Source organism: Anabas testudineus, chromosome 16, assembly GCF_900324465.2.
Source record: "Anabas testudineus chromosome 16, fAnaTes1.2, whole genome shotgun sequence".
NCBI classification, from domain to species: Eukaryota; Metazoa; Chordata; class Actinopteri; order Anabantiformes; family Anabantidae; genus Anabas; species Anabas testudineus.
This window is the reverse complement of record NC_046625.1, coordinates 13209167-13224641: the sequence shown is the minus strand read 5'-3', so window position 1 is coordinate 13224641 and position 15475 is coordinate 13209167. Positions and strand designations below refer to the sequence as shown.

The following is a 15475-nucleotide window of genomic DNA, read 5'->3' as shown; positions in this document are numbered from 1 at the left end:
TGAGCAGGACATTTACATACAAAGTGTGATTACTTAAGTTTTTACTGATGAATAATAAACTGACAAGCTAGGAGCTGGCATAACACGTTGAAAGTAAAGCAAAAATAATTGGGATTAAAGAGAACCAGTTGAAGTTTTAGAATTTAGAATTAGCCTTAGAATAAAGCTAAAAAGAAAAATAGTGTCCATAAATCAGTGTTTAGAAATGCATATATTCTGTGATGTGAGACGCAAATAGTCTCTCCATGCTTTTTCAGCATTCCTCACACCTAGCCCTACTATCAAACTAGACTGTTACATGTCTGCTCAGACAATCTTGGGTAACTTTAAAGATAAGTTGTGATTTCGGTCTTATCACATTCTTGCCTTGCCCAGTCTAAAATGGATAATATTATTTGGTTACACCAGAATATACAGTATATCTGAATGTGGGCGAATAATCGCATTGACCTATATGTGCCTGGTGTCATGTAGCTAATGTCAATGGAATTTCCACTGATAGTAAGAAAAAAAAGGAACAAAAAGAGAAAAGAAACTGGGTCACGCTAAATAGACATAAATGAAAAATATTCTATAATTATATATCTATAGATAGATATAGATATAGATATAGAGAATTATTATAAAGCAGAAAAAAATGTTTTTCGAGAAAGTTTCATGGATTTATACAAACTATCTTCCCTAAAATATACAATTTACCTGTACCTGCACTTTTTTTTTTTCATTACACCGATACAAATTATTAAAAAGGTCATGCAGGAATAAGAGGATGTTTCATGGGAATATCATAAACGACAGGATGTCACTGGGTGTGTGATAAAGTGAAAGGTTATTCATCTCAGACATGTAGTTGTTATTGCACTTTACACCTATGCAAACATACAGGAGGACCTACAAGTCAATGCCAAGCTCTGCCTTAATTTGTTTTAGAGGAAGGGTATTTTTCTTTCGAAGTCCTGTTGGGATTTAGGGTTTTGATTGGTTGCATTTTTTGCTCAGATTATATAAAAGGATGGAACTGTAAAAAAGTCCTCATTATACTGCTCCTAGCAGGTAAGCTCTGTTCACTCTGACATTTTTTATGTTGGCTGTTTGGTCAAATTGTATTTAAAATGTTTTGATATTACTAAAATGATACACATTTAAAATATTTACAAACTAAAAATGTCTTTCAGCTATGGGTCCCCTGTTGCTGTTTTGTGCTGTGGGGGCTTTATTCAGCTGTAAGTACATATTGTTGTGTTCATATTTTCCTTATTTTTAGGGGTAGCCATTGTCTTCTGTATGTCATGGTGTTTGCACATTGCTGTGTTAATTAACCCGAACACAGCAATGATGACAATTATTGAATTCAGAGAAATATTTATTTTTTTGAAAATCTCAAAAGAAGATCATTTTTAAACTACTATTAAGCCTAAATGAATGCGCTTATCTTAATTAATCTATCAATCACATTCCTCTCCAGCTGAGCATGAAGCCAAGTCATCGCTCAGTTTGCAGCTTTTTATCCAGATTTTCAACCAATCAGTTGAGTGCATTGTTGTGTGGCCATGCCAGGTGTTTGTGTGAATGAAGCAGAATGTTAAACAGGTGAATAATTTGCGAGTGCAGCACATGAAGTATAGACATCTAAATTGAAATTTGCTTTTGTTGGGAATAGCACTTACCTTCAGCTGCCATTGAGTTTGAACTATTATACTGAATGGTTGAAACAGGAGTGTAATCTAAACCCCGAGGCCTTAACTTCACCCAGAAAATGTTCTTTTCACAGCACAGGCGCAGATATTGATCATATTTCCATCATGCATTTATATTGTCTGTGAAAGTGACTTATCGAGTGCTGCTGAAAAGCAGTCAAGTGACTGTTCTTTCGTCTAAATCTCTCGAAGTGGTTATCAAGAAAAAAGCAATCCATCCATTATAGACCTGCATTCATAGCTGCTGTTTTACTTAAATTACAGTGTTTTTTAATCTCATTTTGTCTTTAGTGTTATATTGGGGTTTTCTTTGCACTGTGTTTATCATTCAAGAGGTTGCATCACTTACTCATCTGGTCAGATTAGAACCATATCTGACTACTTTGTTTTAGTTAACTTCAAAATAAGATTTCTTTTGTTGTGTTTTTCGTTTGGTCAGGTCCATCAAGTGCTGGATGGGCAGGGAAGGAGTTTGCCCTTTCATTCATGCAGAATTATGCCTCAAATTATGACAGTCCTCGCTTTGAGCTCTCCATCACCGCTGTTCAGGCCAATGCCAAAGTAACAGTGCAAGTTCCATCCTTAAATTTCAGGCAAGAGAAAACTCTAAGTGCTGGAGAAGGGGTCACTGTCTGCCTCCCTACTACTGTTGAGATGTCTGACAGCCAGAAGTCTAGCAAAACAGTGCGCATTGATGCCTCAGCAGATGTAACTGTAACTTCCTTAAGCTACAAACTGTACACAGCAGATACCTCTGTGGTGTATCCAACCACTGACTGGGGTACAGAATATTTCATCTTTACACCAGCTGGATCACCATTTGGCTCTTTCAAAGAGTTCTCTGTGACAAATGGAAAAGAGAGCAACAAAGTAGAGATTTCCCCAAAAGGCTCAATCAGCTTTCAGGGTCGTGTCTATGAGGGTGGCAGCCAGATGGTAATAGAGCTCCAGCCCTATGAGAGTGTCCAGCTCCAGAGCACAAATGACCTTTCTGGCACCAGAGTTGCCTCACAGCGTCCTGTTGCTGTCTTCACGGGTCACACTTGCACCTGGCAATTCTCAAAATGTAACCATGTTTACGAGCAGCTACTGCCAGTAAACAACTGGGGATCCAGTTTCATTGTGCCTCCCGTGAGCTTCCAGACGAAATATGATAGTGTCTACATCCAGGCCTCCCAGTCCACCCGAGTCACCGTCCAATATGGCAACCGTGGAGATGTTTTGACCATGACCAGGGGGCAGACAGTGGAACTCCGCTACCACGATCCTGAAATACTGAACATCCAATCTGATCATGGCATCCAGGTCCTCTTGCTGTTCAATGGTGTCACAGAAGGCTTTGTCAAATACTATGACCCTTTCTTGATGACCATCCTGTCCACAGACCGCTTCTGCTCCTCTTACGCAATAGAGGCTCAACAGGGCTTTGAAAACCAAGTCCTGATTGTGGCACAGACCAGTGCAATGGCAGAGTTACGTTATGATGGTGCAAACCTGCCCAGTAGCGTCCAGTGGAAAAAAGTTGCAGGGACAGATTTCTCTTGGGCGGCAATGCCATACAAGTACCTATATAGCAGCAGCAGGCACACTGTCTCCAGCTCTGGTTCTCGCTTTGCTCTCTACAGTTTTGGAGTCAGTCAGATGAATGGTTATGGCGCCGCAGCACAATGTATACAACCAGGTAAAGTGAACACACTATAGCACTCCAAGAATTTCACCCCCAGCTCCAAACAGATATCACATAAAGTTCAATGAAAGGTGAAATATGTTACATTACACATGAATTAACTGGAATCACGTGGGCTTACTTTTACATTCTTCATGGTTTTCTAGGAAGTGTATCTTTGACCTGCAGCAGCATCACCTGCAGTGCCAATGAGGTGTGTGAGATGAAGGGAGGGTATCCCTCTTGTGTCCCCAAGCCAGTGGAAAGCAAGCCTGGTACCTGCTGGGCCATGGGAGATCCTCACTACCATACTTTTGATGGACGGAACTATAACTTCATGGGTACATGCACATATGTGATCGCTAAAAACTGTGGAAAGGATGATCAGCTTCCAGCCTTTGAGGTCCTTGCCCAGAATGAGAACAGAGGGAGTCTTAAGGTGTCCTATGTAGCCCTTGTCACAGTGAAGGTGTATGGTGTAACCATCACAGTGGTTCGGTCTGAGACTGGTCGTGTGAGGGTAAGACTTGCTAAGAGTATTAATTTGAATAATGTCTTTGTGTTTTACGTTGATATGCATGTTTAACTCAAACTATATATTTTTTGGATCTAGATTGACAACACCCTATGGCATTTACCTGTAGCCTTGAACAACAACAAGCTGAATATGTTTCAGAGCGGTCGCTCTGTGATCATTGAAACTGACTTTGGTCTGACCGTTCGTTATGACTGGGAACACTATCTTGTGGTCACTCTGGACAGCACTTATGCTGATAAGACTTGTGGTCTCTGTGGCAACTTCAATGGCAACCCCAATGATGATTTCACTACACCCTCAGGCACCCAGGCAGATGGGGCTGTGGCCTTTGGGAGCAGCTGGAAGGTTCCAGGGTTGGTGAAAGATGCACTTTGCAGAGATGAGTGTGTGGGCGAGTGTGAGCGCTGTGATCACAGCCTGATGAAGATCTGGGAGGGTAACTTGTTTTGTGGGCTCATCACACTCATATTAAATGGGCCATTCAGCAAATGTCATGCTGTCATTAGCCCACAAGCATACCTGGAGAACTGTAAATATGATGTATGCATGGGAGGTGGCCTTCGACATTTCCTTTGCAGGGCACTGGAGACCTACACTGACGCATGCCAGCTTGCTGGGATCCAGATACAAGACTGGAGGACCATTGCGCAATGTCGTAAGTAACGTTATCTAAATGAATCACTAAATTAACACATTTTTTTAGTTTGCTTTTCTCTGCATTTAACGCTATCTATTCTCTTCTCCAAAAGCTTCTAAATGTCCAGCCAACAGCCGTTATGAACTCTGTGGCAATGCCTGCCCTGCCACTTGCTCTGACCCTAATGCTCCCTCCAAATGCAAACGCCCCTGTGTGGAAACATGCACCTGTAACGCAGGCTTTGTTTTGAGTGGAGGTCAGTGTGTGCCTAACGCTCAGTGTGGTTGTACCTATGAGGGTCGGAACATCCCTGCTGGGGAGTCTTTTTGGGCTGACCAGGGCTGTCAGCGATGGTGCACATGCGTTGCTGGGAGTGGACGTGTGGAATGCAAGGATAAAAGCTGTGGAGCAGGGCAACAGTGTCAGGTGGTCGAAGGCATACGAAAGTGCCAGGCAGTGTCATACAGCACCTGCCAGGCCACAGGTGACCCTCATTATGTGACCTTTGACAACTGGAGATTTGACTTCCAGGGCACATGTGTGTATCAACTAGCTGCACTCTGCTCCAAGAACCCAGACTTAGTGCCTTTTGAGGTGCTGGTGCAGAATGATTACAGAGGCAGCAAGGTGGTATCCTACACCAAGTTAGTAGAGATCAAGGTGTACTCCCTCAGCATTGTTATCACTAAGACACATCAAGGCCTGATTATGGTAAGAATTATGTCATGTTAAGTGTATCAAAGTTGTTGAGATACTATATTTAATATTTAATCTCTATATCTAAAAATGCGTGATGTTATCTTCTCTAGGTAAATGGTGAGCTGGTCAACCTTCCAGTGACACTGGCTGAAGGAAAGGTATCTGTGTATAAGAGTGGCTGGTATGCTGTTGTCACCACAAACTTTGACCTCAAAGTCTCTTTCAACTGGGAAAGTGCTGTGTTTGTAACTCTGCCAAGCAGCTACATGGGAGCAGTTTGCGGACTTTGTGGCAACTATAATGGCAAATCTCAGGACGACCTGATTCCAAAGAATGGTGACAAACCGGGCTCACCAGCAGATTTTGGCAGCAGCTGGAGAGTGGCTGAGATCCCGGGATGTCTCGAAGGTTGCAAGGGGGTGTGTCCTGATTGTGATATTACCCAGAAGGTTCAATATGAAAAAAATGATTTCTGTGGCATATTGAGAGACCCCAAAGGGCCTTTCCGTGACTGCCACGCAAAGGTGGATCCAAATGGCTACTTTCAAGACTGTGTTTATGATGTTTGCCTCTACAATGGTAGAAAGGATGTACTCTGTCAAGCTATTACAGCATACACATCTGCCTGCCAGTCTGCGGGGGCCAAAGTGTACACCTGGAGAAGCAATGAATTCTGTGGTGAGAAATTCATTCATTGTAATGTAACCATTTACATTAAAAAAGCATTAGTTACTGTAGAAGTGTAACAACGATACTGCAAAAATGAAATGGATGCAATGGCTTAATAAGCTGTAATGTTTAATTGCTCTATTACTGAAGCCTGGGTTTATGTATATACTACTTCAATATGTAACTTGTCATGTCTCTGCCAACTGAAATGTAAATTTAAATGTTAGAAAATGAAAAAAACAAACAATCATGTCTTTTATGTCTCTTGTTTACAGCGGTGAAATGTCCACTCAACAGTCACTACGAAGTTTGTGCCACTGCTTGTCCTGCCTCCTGCCAGAGTCTGATTCCTCCGTCAGGCTGCCAGGGTCAGTGTAAGGAGGGTTGCTCCTGTGATGAGGGCCACATCCTCAGTGGAGACGTCTGCGTTCCCTTCTCACAGTGCGGCTGCCTTTACCATGACCGCTACTACCACATGGGCCAAGTGTTTTATCCCAATGGCCAGTGTGAGGAGGAATGCAACTGCACACAAAATGGAGAGGTATTGAAACGAACATTTAAGTGAACAAAAACAGAATAACACCGGTCAGTGTGATTAGGCAAATGTCAGATGACAGATCTATGATGATCTGGATTTTTATGTTTTTTTGTTGTTGTTTTTTCAGGTTTTGTGCAAGAAGTTTTCTTGTGGCCCTAATGAGAAGTGCACAGTGGAGAATGGCATCCAAAAATGTCACCCAGTTGGTAAGGGTGTGTGCTCTGCCTCTGGTGACCCCCATTACCGCTCCTTTGATGGGCGAACATTTGATTTCCAGGGCACCTGCACCTACACACTGTCCAAAGGCTGTGGGCTGGAGGGCACCCACCTGGTCCCCTTTTCTGTTGAGGTGGAGAACGTTCAGTGGAACAAGATATCGAACAACAAAATTGTGGCTGTCACTAAGCTGGTTGCTGTGGAGGTTTATGGCTTCACTCTTATCATGAGGAACAATATGTTGGGAGTCCTGGTGAGCAATGACAGTTTACTTTCACAATTAAACAAGATCCATATTCAAATGGTAAAAATACTGTAAAGTAACAGTAATATAAAGTACATAAAGTAATATTTTATGTGCCCTTTTTAAGGTGAATGGAGTCTTTAACTACCTACCTGTGAATCTCAATAATGGAGCAGTGCAGATCTCTCAAGAAGGCAGGCAATATGTTATTGCAACAAATTTCGGGCTCGTTGTCACTTATGATCTTGTCTACCATGTGACAGTAACAGTACCTGGCAATTACCGTGACAAGGTCTGTGGCCTGTGTGGCAACTACAACGATAAACAAAACGATGATTTCCAGTTGCCCAACCGCCAGCTCACCAACGACGTGAATGCGTTCGGAAAATCGTGGAAGATCACCATTCCCAATGTAGTGTGTGAAGATGGCTGTGAAGGGGATAAGTGTCCTAATTGTGACCCAGCTCGGAAAGCCATATTTTCAAAGCCCACTCACTGTGGTATTGTTACAGCACCACAAGGTCCTTTCGCAGCGTGCCATAGTAAACTGGCTCCACAGCCATACTTTGATAACTGTGTGTTTGATGTGTGCGCTTCCAATGGCGATGAAAAGGTGCTGTGTGACAGCGTTGCAGCCTACGCCTTCAACTGTCACATGGCAGGAGTGGACATCAAAAACTGGAGGACGGCTTCATTCTGTCGTAAGACAAATCTTTTGTTTCTCCTCTTCTTCTTGTCTGCTATATTATAATCTGAACTTAAACACAATAACAGGCTCTTCTCTAATACGTGTTTTCTGCATTGCAATCATTTATTTCAGCTATGAAATGCGCTCCCAACAGTCACTATGAGGTGTGTGCAGATGCCTGCTCTGCCGCTTGCCCAGGTCTCACACAGACAGTCCAGTGCTCCAACTGTACAGAAGGGTGTGAATGTGATTCAGGCTTTGTATTCAATGGACAAACGTGTGTTAAAGAGACTGAGTGTGGCTGCTACGACAATGGAAGAACTTACAAGGTAATATTTTATACAAAAATGCCATTTTACATATAATAAACAAAAGCTTTTCAGTACAAGTGGCTTTAGCAACATTCATGCTCATGTGACAAAGATGTGTTTACTTTTTCCACACAAGGATTTACAATAATGCAATAATGTAATAATGTAAACCCTTCTCTAACCTTTTATTTCTACATTTTGTGTTATTTCTTTTCTTGTTTCCTCAGCCTGGTGAAGTTGTGTACGAAGATGACTGTAACAAAAAGTGTACCTGTAATTCCGCTACAGGCGTCGTCTGTGAAAAGTACACCTGTCCTCAAAACACCAAATGTATGGTCAAAAATGGAATCAGGGCATGCTACAACACAGGCAAGACAAATAATTCTATGCAAAATATGTAAAGATAATTGTAAACAAATTAAATTACATTCTAATTTTCCTGTTAATGTCCCTCCCTTCATTTTTATTGCATAGATCCCTGCAAAGATGCCAATTGTCGTGTCAAGGAGACGTGCCGTGTTGAGAAAGGTGAAGCTGTCTGCGTCCCCCAGTACACAGGCACCTGCTGGGCCTGGGGTGACCCTCACTACCACACTTTTGATGGTTACAACTTTGACTTCCAGGGCACCTGCAAGTATGTCATCTCTAAGACCTGCGGCAACCTTGATGGGCTAGTGCCATTCTCAATCACTGAGAGAAATGATAACCGAGGATCCACAGTAGTTTCTTATGTCCGGGACGTAGATGTGTCTGTGTATGGGTACTCCATCGTAATGAGCAAGAACCAGATTGGTAAAGTCACGGTAAGATTTTAATTTCTCATCCAATGTGTTTGACTTATAGTAAATTATAAGTTAATTTGAATTTGAATTGACATATGGTTGATCTATTTCCTTCAGGTCAATGGGGAGTTGCTAAATCTTCCTGTAAAACTTGGTGACGGTGAAGTGTCATTGCTTCAAAGAGGTCACACTGCAGTGGTCGAGACAAACTTTGGCCTGTTTGTCTCCTATGACTGGAACTGGGAACTAATCATTAAGCTGCCCAGCAGCTATTATGGCAGTGTCTGTGGTCTTTGTGGCAATTTCAATGGTAACACTGGTGATGAGCTTCAAAATCCAGCTGGAAAAACTGTCTCCTCTGTGATAGAGTGGGGCAAGAGCTGGCAAACGCCTGACCAGGACAAGGATCATCCTTGCTGGGACACATGTGAGAAAAACTGTCCTACCTGTGACGGTAACCTGGCTAAGCTCTATGAGACTCAGGCTTCCTGTGGGGCCCTTGCAGCCAAGACCAACGGTGTGTTCCAGGAATGTCATGGAGTAGTAGATCCTCAGGCCTTTATGAACAGCTGTGTGTATGATGTGTGTTTGAATAAGGGAGATAAGAAGATGCTGTGCCAGGCGTTGGCCTCCTACAGCAAGCAGTGTCGTGACAATGGAATTATAATCAGAGACTGGAGGAAAAAGTTTGACTGTCGTGAGTATTTGTCAGAAGCTCTTTTACTCAAATCTTAATGAAATATTTAACTTTTTTTTTGTTAATGTTAAATTTCATTTCTATGCAGCAATGAACTGTCAGCCTCACAGCCACTATGAAGACTGTGCCAGCCCATGCCAGCCATTCTGCCCATTCCCCGATCAAAAACAGACCTGCATCGGTGCCTGTGTTGAGACCTGTGTATGTGATACAGGTTACGTACTGAGTGCCGGTGTCTGTGTGCCGGCTAAAACCTGCGGTTGTTCCTATCAAGGCCGCTATTATAAGCCAGGCCAGCAGTTCTGGGCTGATGAGGCTTGTGGTCGTCTGTGTGAGTGCGATGCCACCCTGGGGATGGTGACATGCCGCGAGGCATCCTGCTCTGCCAACCAAAGGTGCACTGTGGTGAATGGAGAGCGCTCCTGCCAACCCATCAGTCACGCCACATGCACAGCCTCAGGTGACCCACACTACCGCACTTTTGATGGCCACAAGTATGACTTCCAGGGCACATGTGTGTATCAGCTGGTGGGACTGTGTTCTCAACAGCCAGGGCTAGTGCCGTTTAAGGTGACTGTGCAGAACGACCACCGGGGAAGCATGGCTGTCTCATACACAAGGACCGTCACGTTTTCCATATACAACATCACCCTCACCATCAGCAGAGAATACCCCTACAGGGTCCTGGTAAGTTTGGGTGTAGGAATATGGGTAATGTGAATCATATGAGTGATTTAATATAAGACTAAATAAGTAATCTGACACTTTTAGGGATTTGTGAAGAGAGAAGAAGTAGGACAGAAATGTTTTTACACCATTTAAAGTAAAAACAGAACAGAGCCTAATTCAAATGGTAATGCATATTGTCATTGTGCTAATTCTGACATCCCTCATGCTCTTCTGCGTATTTATATACACGTAACTATATATATATACTGTATTTAATTGCACATTATAATTTTGATCCAGGCAGACTTAATTAAACTAAGACTTAACTGCACATTAGAATGGATTAGCAAGAACCACAGAATTATTAAATCTATAATCTCCTAAAATATTCCTCCCTCCCTCCCTCCCTCCCTTGTTTTCTGCTCTTCAGCTCAATGGGCAGCTTGCTTCATTGCCACTGGATTACAATAATGAGCTGGTTGTGTTTCTCAGTGGCCGTACAGCTGTAGTAGAGACAGATGCTGGTATCACCGTGACCTTTGACTGGCAGAGCACCGTGAGTGTTTCTCTGCCCAGCAACTATCAGTCTGCTGTCTGTGGCTTGTGTGGCAATTACAATGGGAAAGCTCAGGATGATCTGATCATGCCAAATGGCCAGAGTGCCCCAGATGGAACTAAGCTGGGGGAGAGCTGGCAGGTGGCCCTTGTACCAGGCTGTTCATCAGTCTGCCAGGGGGCATGGTGCCAGGCCTGTTCAGATTCCCAGATGAAAGTGTACCAAGCCCAGAAGTACTGTGGCATAATTGCTGACAAGGCAGGGCCTTTCAAAGATTGCCACAGTCGTGTGGATCCTGCTCCTTACCTGGAGGACTGTGTATATGATGTCTGTCAGTATCATGGTCACCAAGGATCAGTCTGCGATGCAGTCGGAGTGTATGTCTCTGCCTGTCAGAGCCTAGGAATCACCATCCAGTCCTGGAGAACAGATAATTTCTGTCGTGAGTTTGTTATTGTGTTCAGTTTGGTTAGTTTCGATATTTCACACATCTTATTTCAGAGTGTTTTACCTTGCTTATCATTCTCTCTTCTCATCCCATCCCACAGCAATGGTGTGCCCAGCTAACAGCCATTATACGCTGTGTGCCACGGGTTGCCCAGCAACTTGTGCTAACTTAGCCTCCCTTGCCACTTGCCGCAGGAAATGTACAGAAGGCTGTGAGTGTGATGAAGGCTACTTACTGAGCGGGGGTATCTGTGTACCTGTGAGAGACTGTGGTTGTTCATACAATGGTCGCTACTACAGGAAAGGAGACGTCTTCTACCCTGAAACTGAGTGTGTAGACCAGTGCACTTGTGGAGAGAACGGTGCTGTATCTTGCCAAAAGGCCAAGTGCCGCCCAGGAGAGATCTGTAAGCTTCAAAATGGAGTGAAAGGCTGTCACCCTGAGGGACAAGGCAAATGTGTGGCTTCTGGCGACCCTCACTACATTTCCTTTGACGGCCAGCGTTTTGATTTCCAGGGTACCTGTGTCTATGTATTGGCCAAAGTTTGTGACAATGACAATGGTGAGCTGACACCATTCACTGTTACTCAGGGGAATGAGAAGTATGGAAATGGAAAAGTGGCTGTTACAAAGTCAGTCGCAGTGGCAGTCTACGGTTATGTCATTTACATCCAACAGGGGGTGCCATGGAAAGTCCTTGTGAGTTGAACAACATTCATTTGTATGTGTTAATATCATTTTGAACAAAAGTATCTCTTTGATTCCACTTTTCTTCTTCCTCCATTCAGGTGGATGATGAACTTCTAAACCTTCCACTCTCCCTGGACAATGGGCGTCTCAAAGTTACCCAGGAAGGTCGCAACATAATTGTCCGGACAGACTTTGGACTGGCGGTTCTCTATGACACTGTCTATTATGTTGAGGTGATCGTGCCTTCTACGTACCAGAATAAGATGTGTGGTCTATGCGGCAACTACAACAAGAAGAATGGTGATGACTTCATACTTCCTGGCGGCAAACAGACAAACAGCGTTGATGACTTTGGGAAGGCGTGGGTGGTGGACTTGCCTGGCTATGTGTGTGGAGGTTGTGGAGGTCAATGCCCAGTATGTGAGCAGGCCAAGGCTACTCTGTACGGAAAACCAGAATCCTGCGGCATCATAAGTGCACCTGATGGGCCATTCAAAGCCTGCCACAGTAAAATTGACCCAGCAGTATATGTGTCTCATTGTGTGTTTGATGTTTGTGCTGTGGATGGCAACAAAGATACTCTGTGTAACAGCGTGCAGGCGTATGCTTTGGCCTGCCAGAGTGCAGGAGTTGAAATTAAATCATGGAGGAGCACCTCCTTCTGTCGTAAGTTACACGCAACTAACTGCAGAATTATCCATGTATTCAGTGTTTTGTATTTCAGATGCACATACAAACGCTTACAAATGTGTTTTTCTCTTGAAGCTGCTTCCTGTCCTCCAAACAGTCACTACGAGTTGTGCGCTAACACCTGTGGTGGGAGCTGTGCCAGCTTTATTTACCCATCATCCTGTACTGAAAGCTGTTTCGAAGGATGCCAGTGTGATGGTGGCTTTGTGTTCGACGGTGTCCAATGTGTTCCCTTGGACAACTGTGGATGTGTGTACAATGGCAAATATCTGACGGTAGGAGAAAATTGAGATTTTACTTTGTTTCATGCAGAAATGCACTACAATTGAAAGTTTGTCTTGCAAAAATAGTCAGCATATAAAAAACATATTTCAAATGTGAATAGAGAAGTTCTATTGAGCATCCTTGAAGATAAATGCTTATGCACAATGCATGTTTCCAGGTGGGACAAGCAGCTGTAGACAAAGACTGTAAGTCCAAGTGTGTGTGCCAGGCCTCCGGTCTGGTGAAGTGTGAAAACCTGTCTTGTGCCAGTGGAGAGGTTTGTGATGTAAATGAAGGGGTCAGAGGTTGCCATGTCAAACGCGGCCAGTGTAGCATCAATCAAGTTGGTCAACTCAGCTCCTTTGATGGCATGTCTGGAGCAATCGGAGCTCAAGGGGCATTTGAAGTGGCTTCTCTGTGTGATGAGACTGCGGAGCTGTGGTTCCGTGTGGTAGTGGACGTCAGGGTCTGCACTACAGGAATGTCTCCCACTGTTGCAACTGTGTATGTGTTCTTCAAAGAAGCCATTGTCTCAGTAAACAGCCAGCAAGTGGCCTGGGTAAGAAGAGTTAGGACAGATAAAGAATCATTTTAATGTAGTTCTTTTTTTTCTTCTTTTGTGTCAGAACTGATTTTGGTCTCCTTCATGTCATGCAGGTAAATGGCAGAAAAGCGTCTCTTCCCAACAAAGTGACGAAAGAACTATCTGTCAGAGTCTCAGACAGGACTGTGATCATCGAGAAGGCATCTGCTGTGCGGGTCACTTACTCAATTTCACAGGAGGTCAATGTCATTATTGACAGCAGCCTGTCCGGTAAAATGTGCGGTGCCTGTGGCAACTACAATAACAACTCCAAAGATGATATGACAACTGCAGATGGGAAAATCGTCACTGATGTGTCTGTGGTTGTGGGCTCCTGGAGTGCTGGAGACTTTTCCAGATGGTGAGTATTTGAACGACACACTGTAAAATTCCCTCAGAAGAAACATAATGGGCAAAGACACATTGCCACGTTTAGTGCTGCGATAACGGCTTTTAGTTCGCTTCACGCTCTCATTACCTTGCTCCTGATGTTAGCTGTAATTGTTTTAATAACACAACAACTTTGCCTGCTCGCCGCACTTTTAACCTTCAGTTCTAGTTAGAGTCTTAATCTTGAACTCTATCTTGCCCTTTATTATGCAAACTGCAAACTTAATTTGACCACTGAAACAATCAAGTACAGATCACTGAGAGATGGGACGGTGCTATGGCCATTCAACCGCTTATTCTCTTAACAGCGAGAACTAAACAAGGACTCCGCAGAGCCCTTTTAAAGGAATGAGAGTGTGGTTTTTAATTGCATTTGGTCCGATTTAATTAAGAAATGCCAGAGAATCCCCTATGGTAATTACTGATTAAAAAACAGGTGAGGCTGACAGGCATGGCCATCAAAAGCTACCAAGCTTGCAATCCAATCACTGCTTGTCATCCAAGGACACTTAAGACTCATCTGGGTGCAATATTAATTTGAGCCCTTGTCTTTAGTTCTGTGTTGCAGCCTTGAGTCAGTCCCTCAGAGAATTAAGTTTTGTGTATCCAACTTCATTCAATGTAGCTGAAACCCCAGATCCTAAACAACACAAGAACTACAGAAGCAGTGCTGCTCCTGCATGTTTGCATATAAAATACAGACGTGTTGCTTGTAATCTCTACCATGCATTTTGGCTTCAGCGCCCCCCTGACTGTAATTCTTTCCTTTCCTTCTAGTGGCCTGTAGAGACGTTGGTTCTGCAGCAACTGAAAGCATCTGGTACACACCTAAAGTTGTTTCCTCTCAAAGCTATGAAGTGATGTAAATGCAGCAGCTGCACAGTGTGGCTTACATCCGTGTTTCTTTGTTTTTTATCCTCCATCAAACAGGATGAAGAAGAATGCGAAGACGTTCAGCTAAGGATTTTATGTCATACTTACTCATCATACCTCTGCACTTCCTCTCGATTCGTGAATTGGTTTTGGTTGTTTACTGCTCATCTGGTCCTCTATTGTTGTCTCATATGCCACAGACAAATCTCTCATTCTTGACCAACATCTCCATCTGGTGGAGGAGGAAAATTATAGCGTCTTTTCTTTTTCCATTTAGCGACTTCAGCTGAGAACTGGGAACAGTTACATGTATTTTTACCTCTCTTATACTTGTCAAGTTTTGTGTGTTTTACTAAATGTGTTCTCCTCACTGTTCTGACCAATAAATACGTTTTCATTACACTGTATGCTTATTACTGTTTCTAATTTATTCCCATATGTACATGTTCAAAACTTCTTGAGAAGTTTCTGCAAGACTAAATAAAAAATGCATGACTCATATATAAAATGATATGTGTGTGATTTCTGCTGCATTGTTAAGTCGATATCTCGATCAGGAAGCTGTCAGACGAGGTGCAGGGAAAAGAAAACTCCTCAAATGTCCACTGCTTGCAAACCCCAACAGTTTGCATTCAGTATATTGAAGCCGGGGCCAGCTGCCATCAAAGCCTGGTCCACTCAGATGTGGATTTGTTATTAGTGGAGTGAGGAATCTAGTAGTTTGCTGTGGGAGAGACTGCTGCCACTGTTCTCACCTCACTGCACAGTCCCTCTCTGAAGCCTGTAAATCACAGCAGCACAGCAGGCTCACTGTTTGATGCTATTTGTGTTTTTTTTATTATTATTATTATTATTTATTTCTATTTGGCCTTGGGGGGGCAATACTTAGGATAGTTAGGAGGCTTTGAAATTAATTATGAATTCATGTTT

At 43.3% G+C, this 15475-nt stretch overlaps 1 protein-coding gene across 1 annotated transcript; it reads left to right on the top strand.

Moving 5' to 3' along the window:
• Positions 1-1175: 1175 nt before the first annotated feature.
• LOC113170082 (IgGFc-binding protein) lies at positions 1176-15056 on the top strand. The gene is made up of 22 exons (XM_026371978.2): positions 1176-1223; positions 2137-3378; positions 3531-3883; positions 3977-4556; positions 4651-5249; positions 5348-5915; positions 6182-6447; positions 6572-6913; positions 7032-7605; positions 7725-7921; positions 8131-8272; positions 8378-8706; positions 8803-9382; positions 9471-10069; positions 10482-11049; positions 11156-11754; positions 11844-12411; positions 12511-12710; positions 12878-13258; positions 13357-13643; positions 14450-14492; positions 14603-15056. Exons 1-21 carry the CDS (start codon positions 1178-1180, stop codon positions 14457-14459), a joined length of 9030 nt encoding a protein of 3009 aa, XP_026227763.1. The 5' UTR covers positions 1176-1177; the 3' UTR covers positions 14460-14492; positions 14603-15056.
• Positions 15057-15475: the final 419 nt, after the last annotated feature.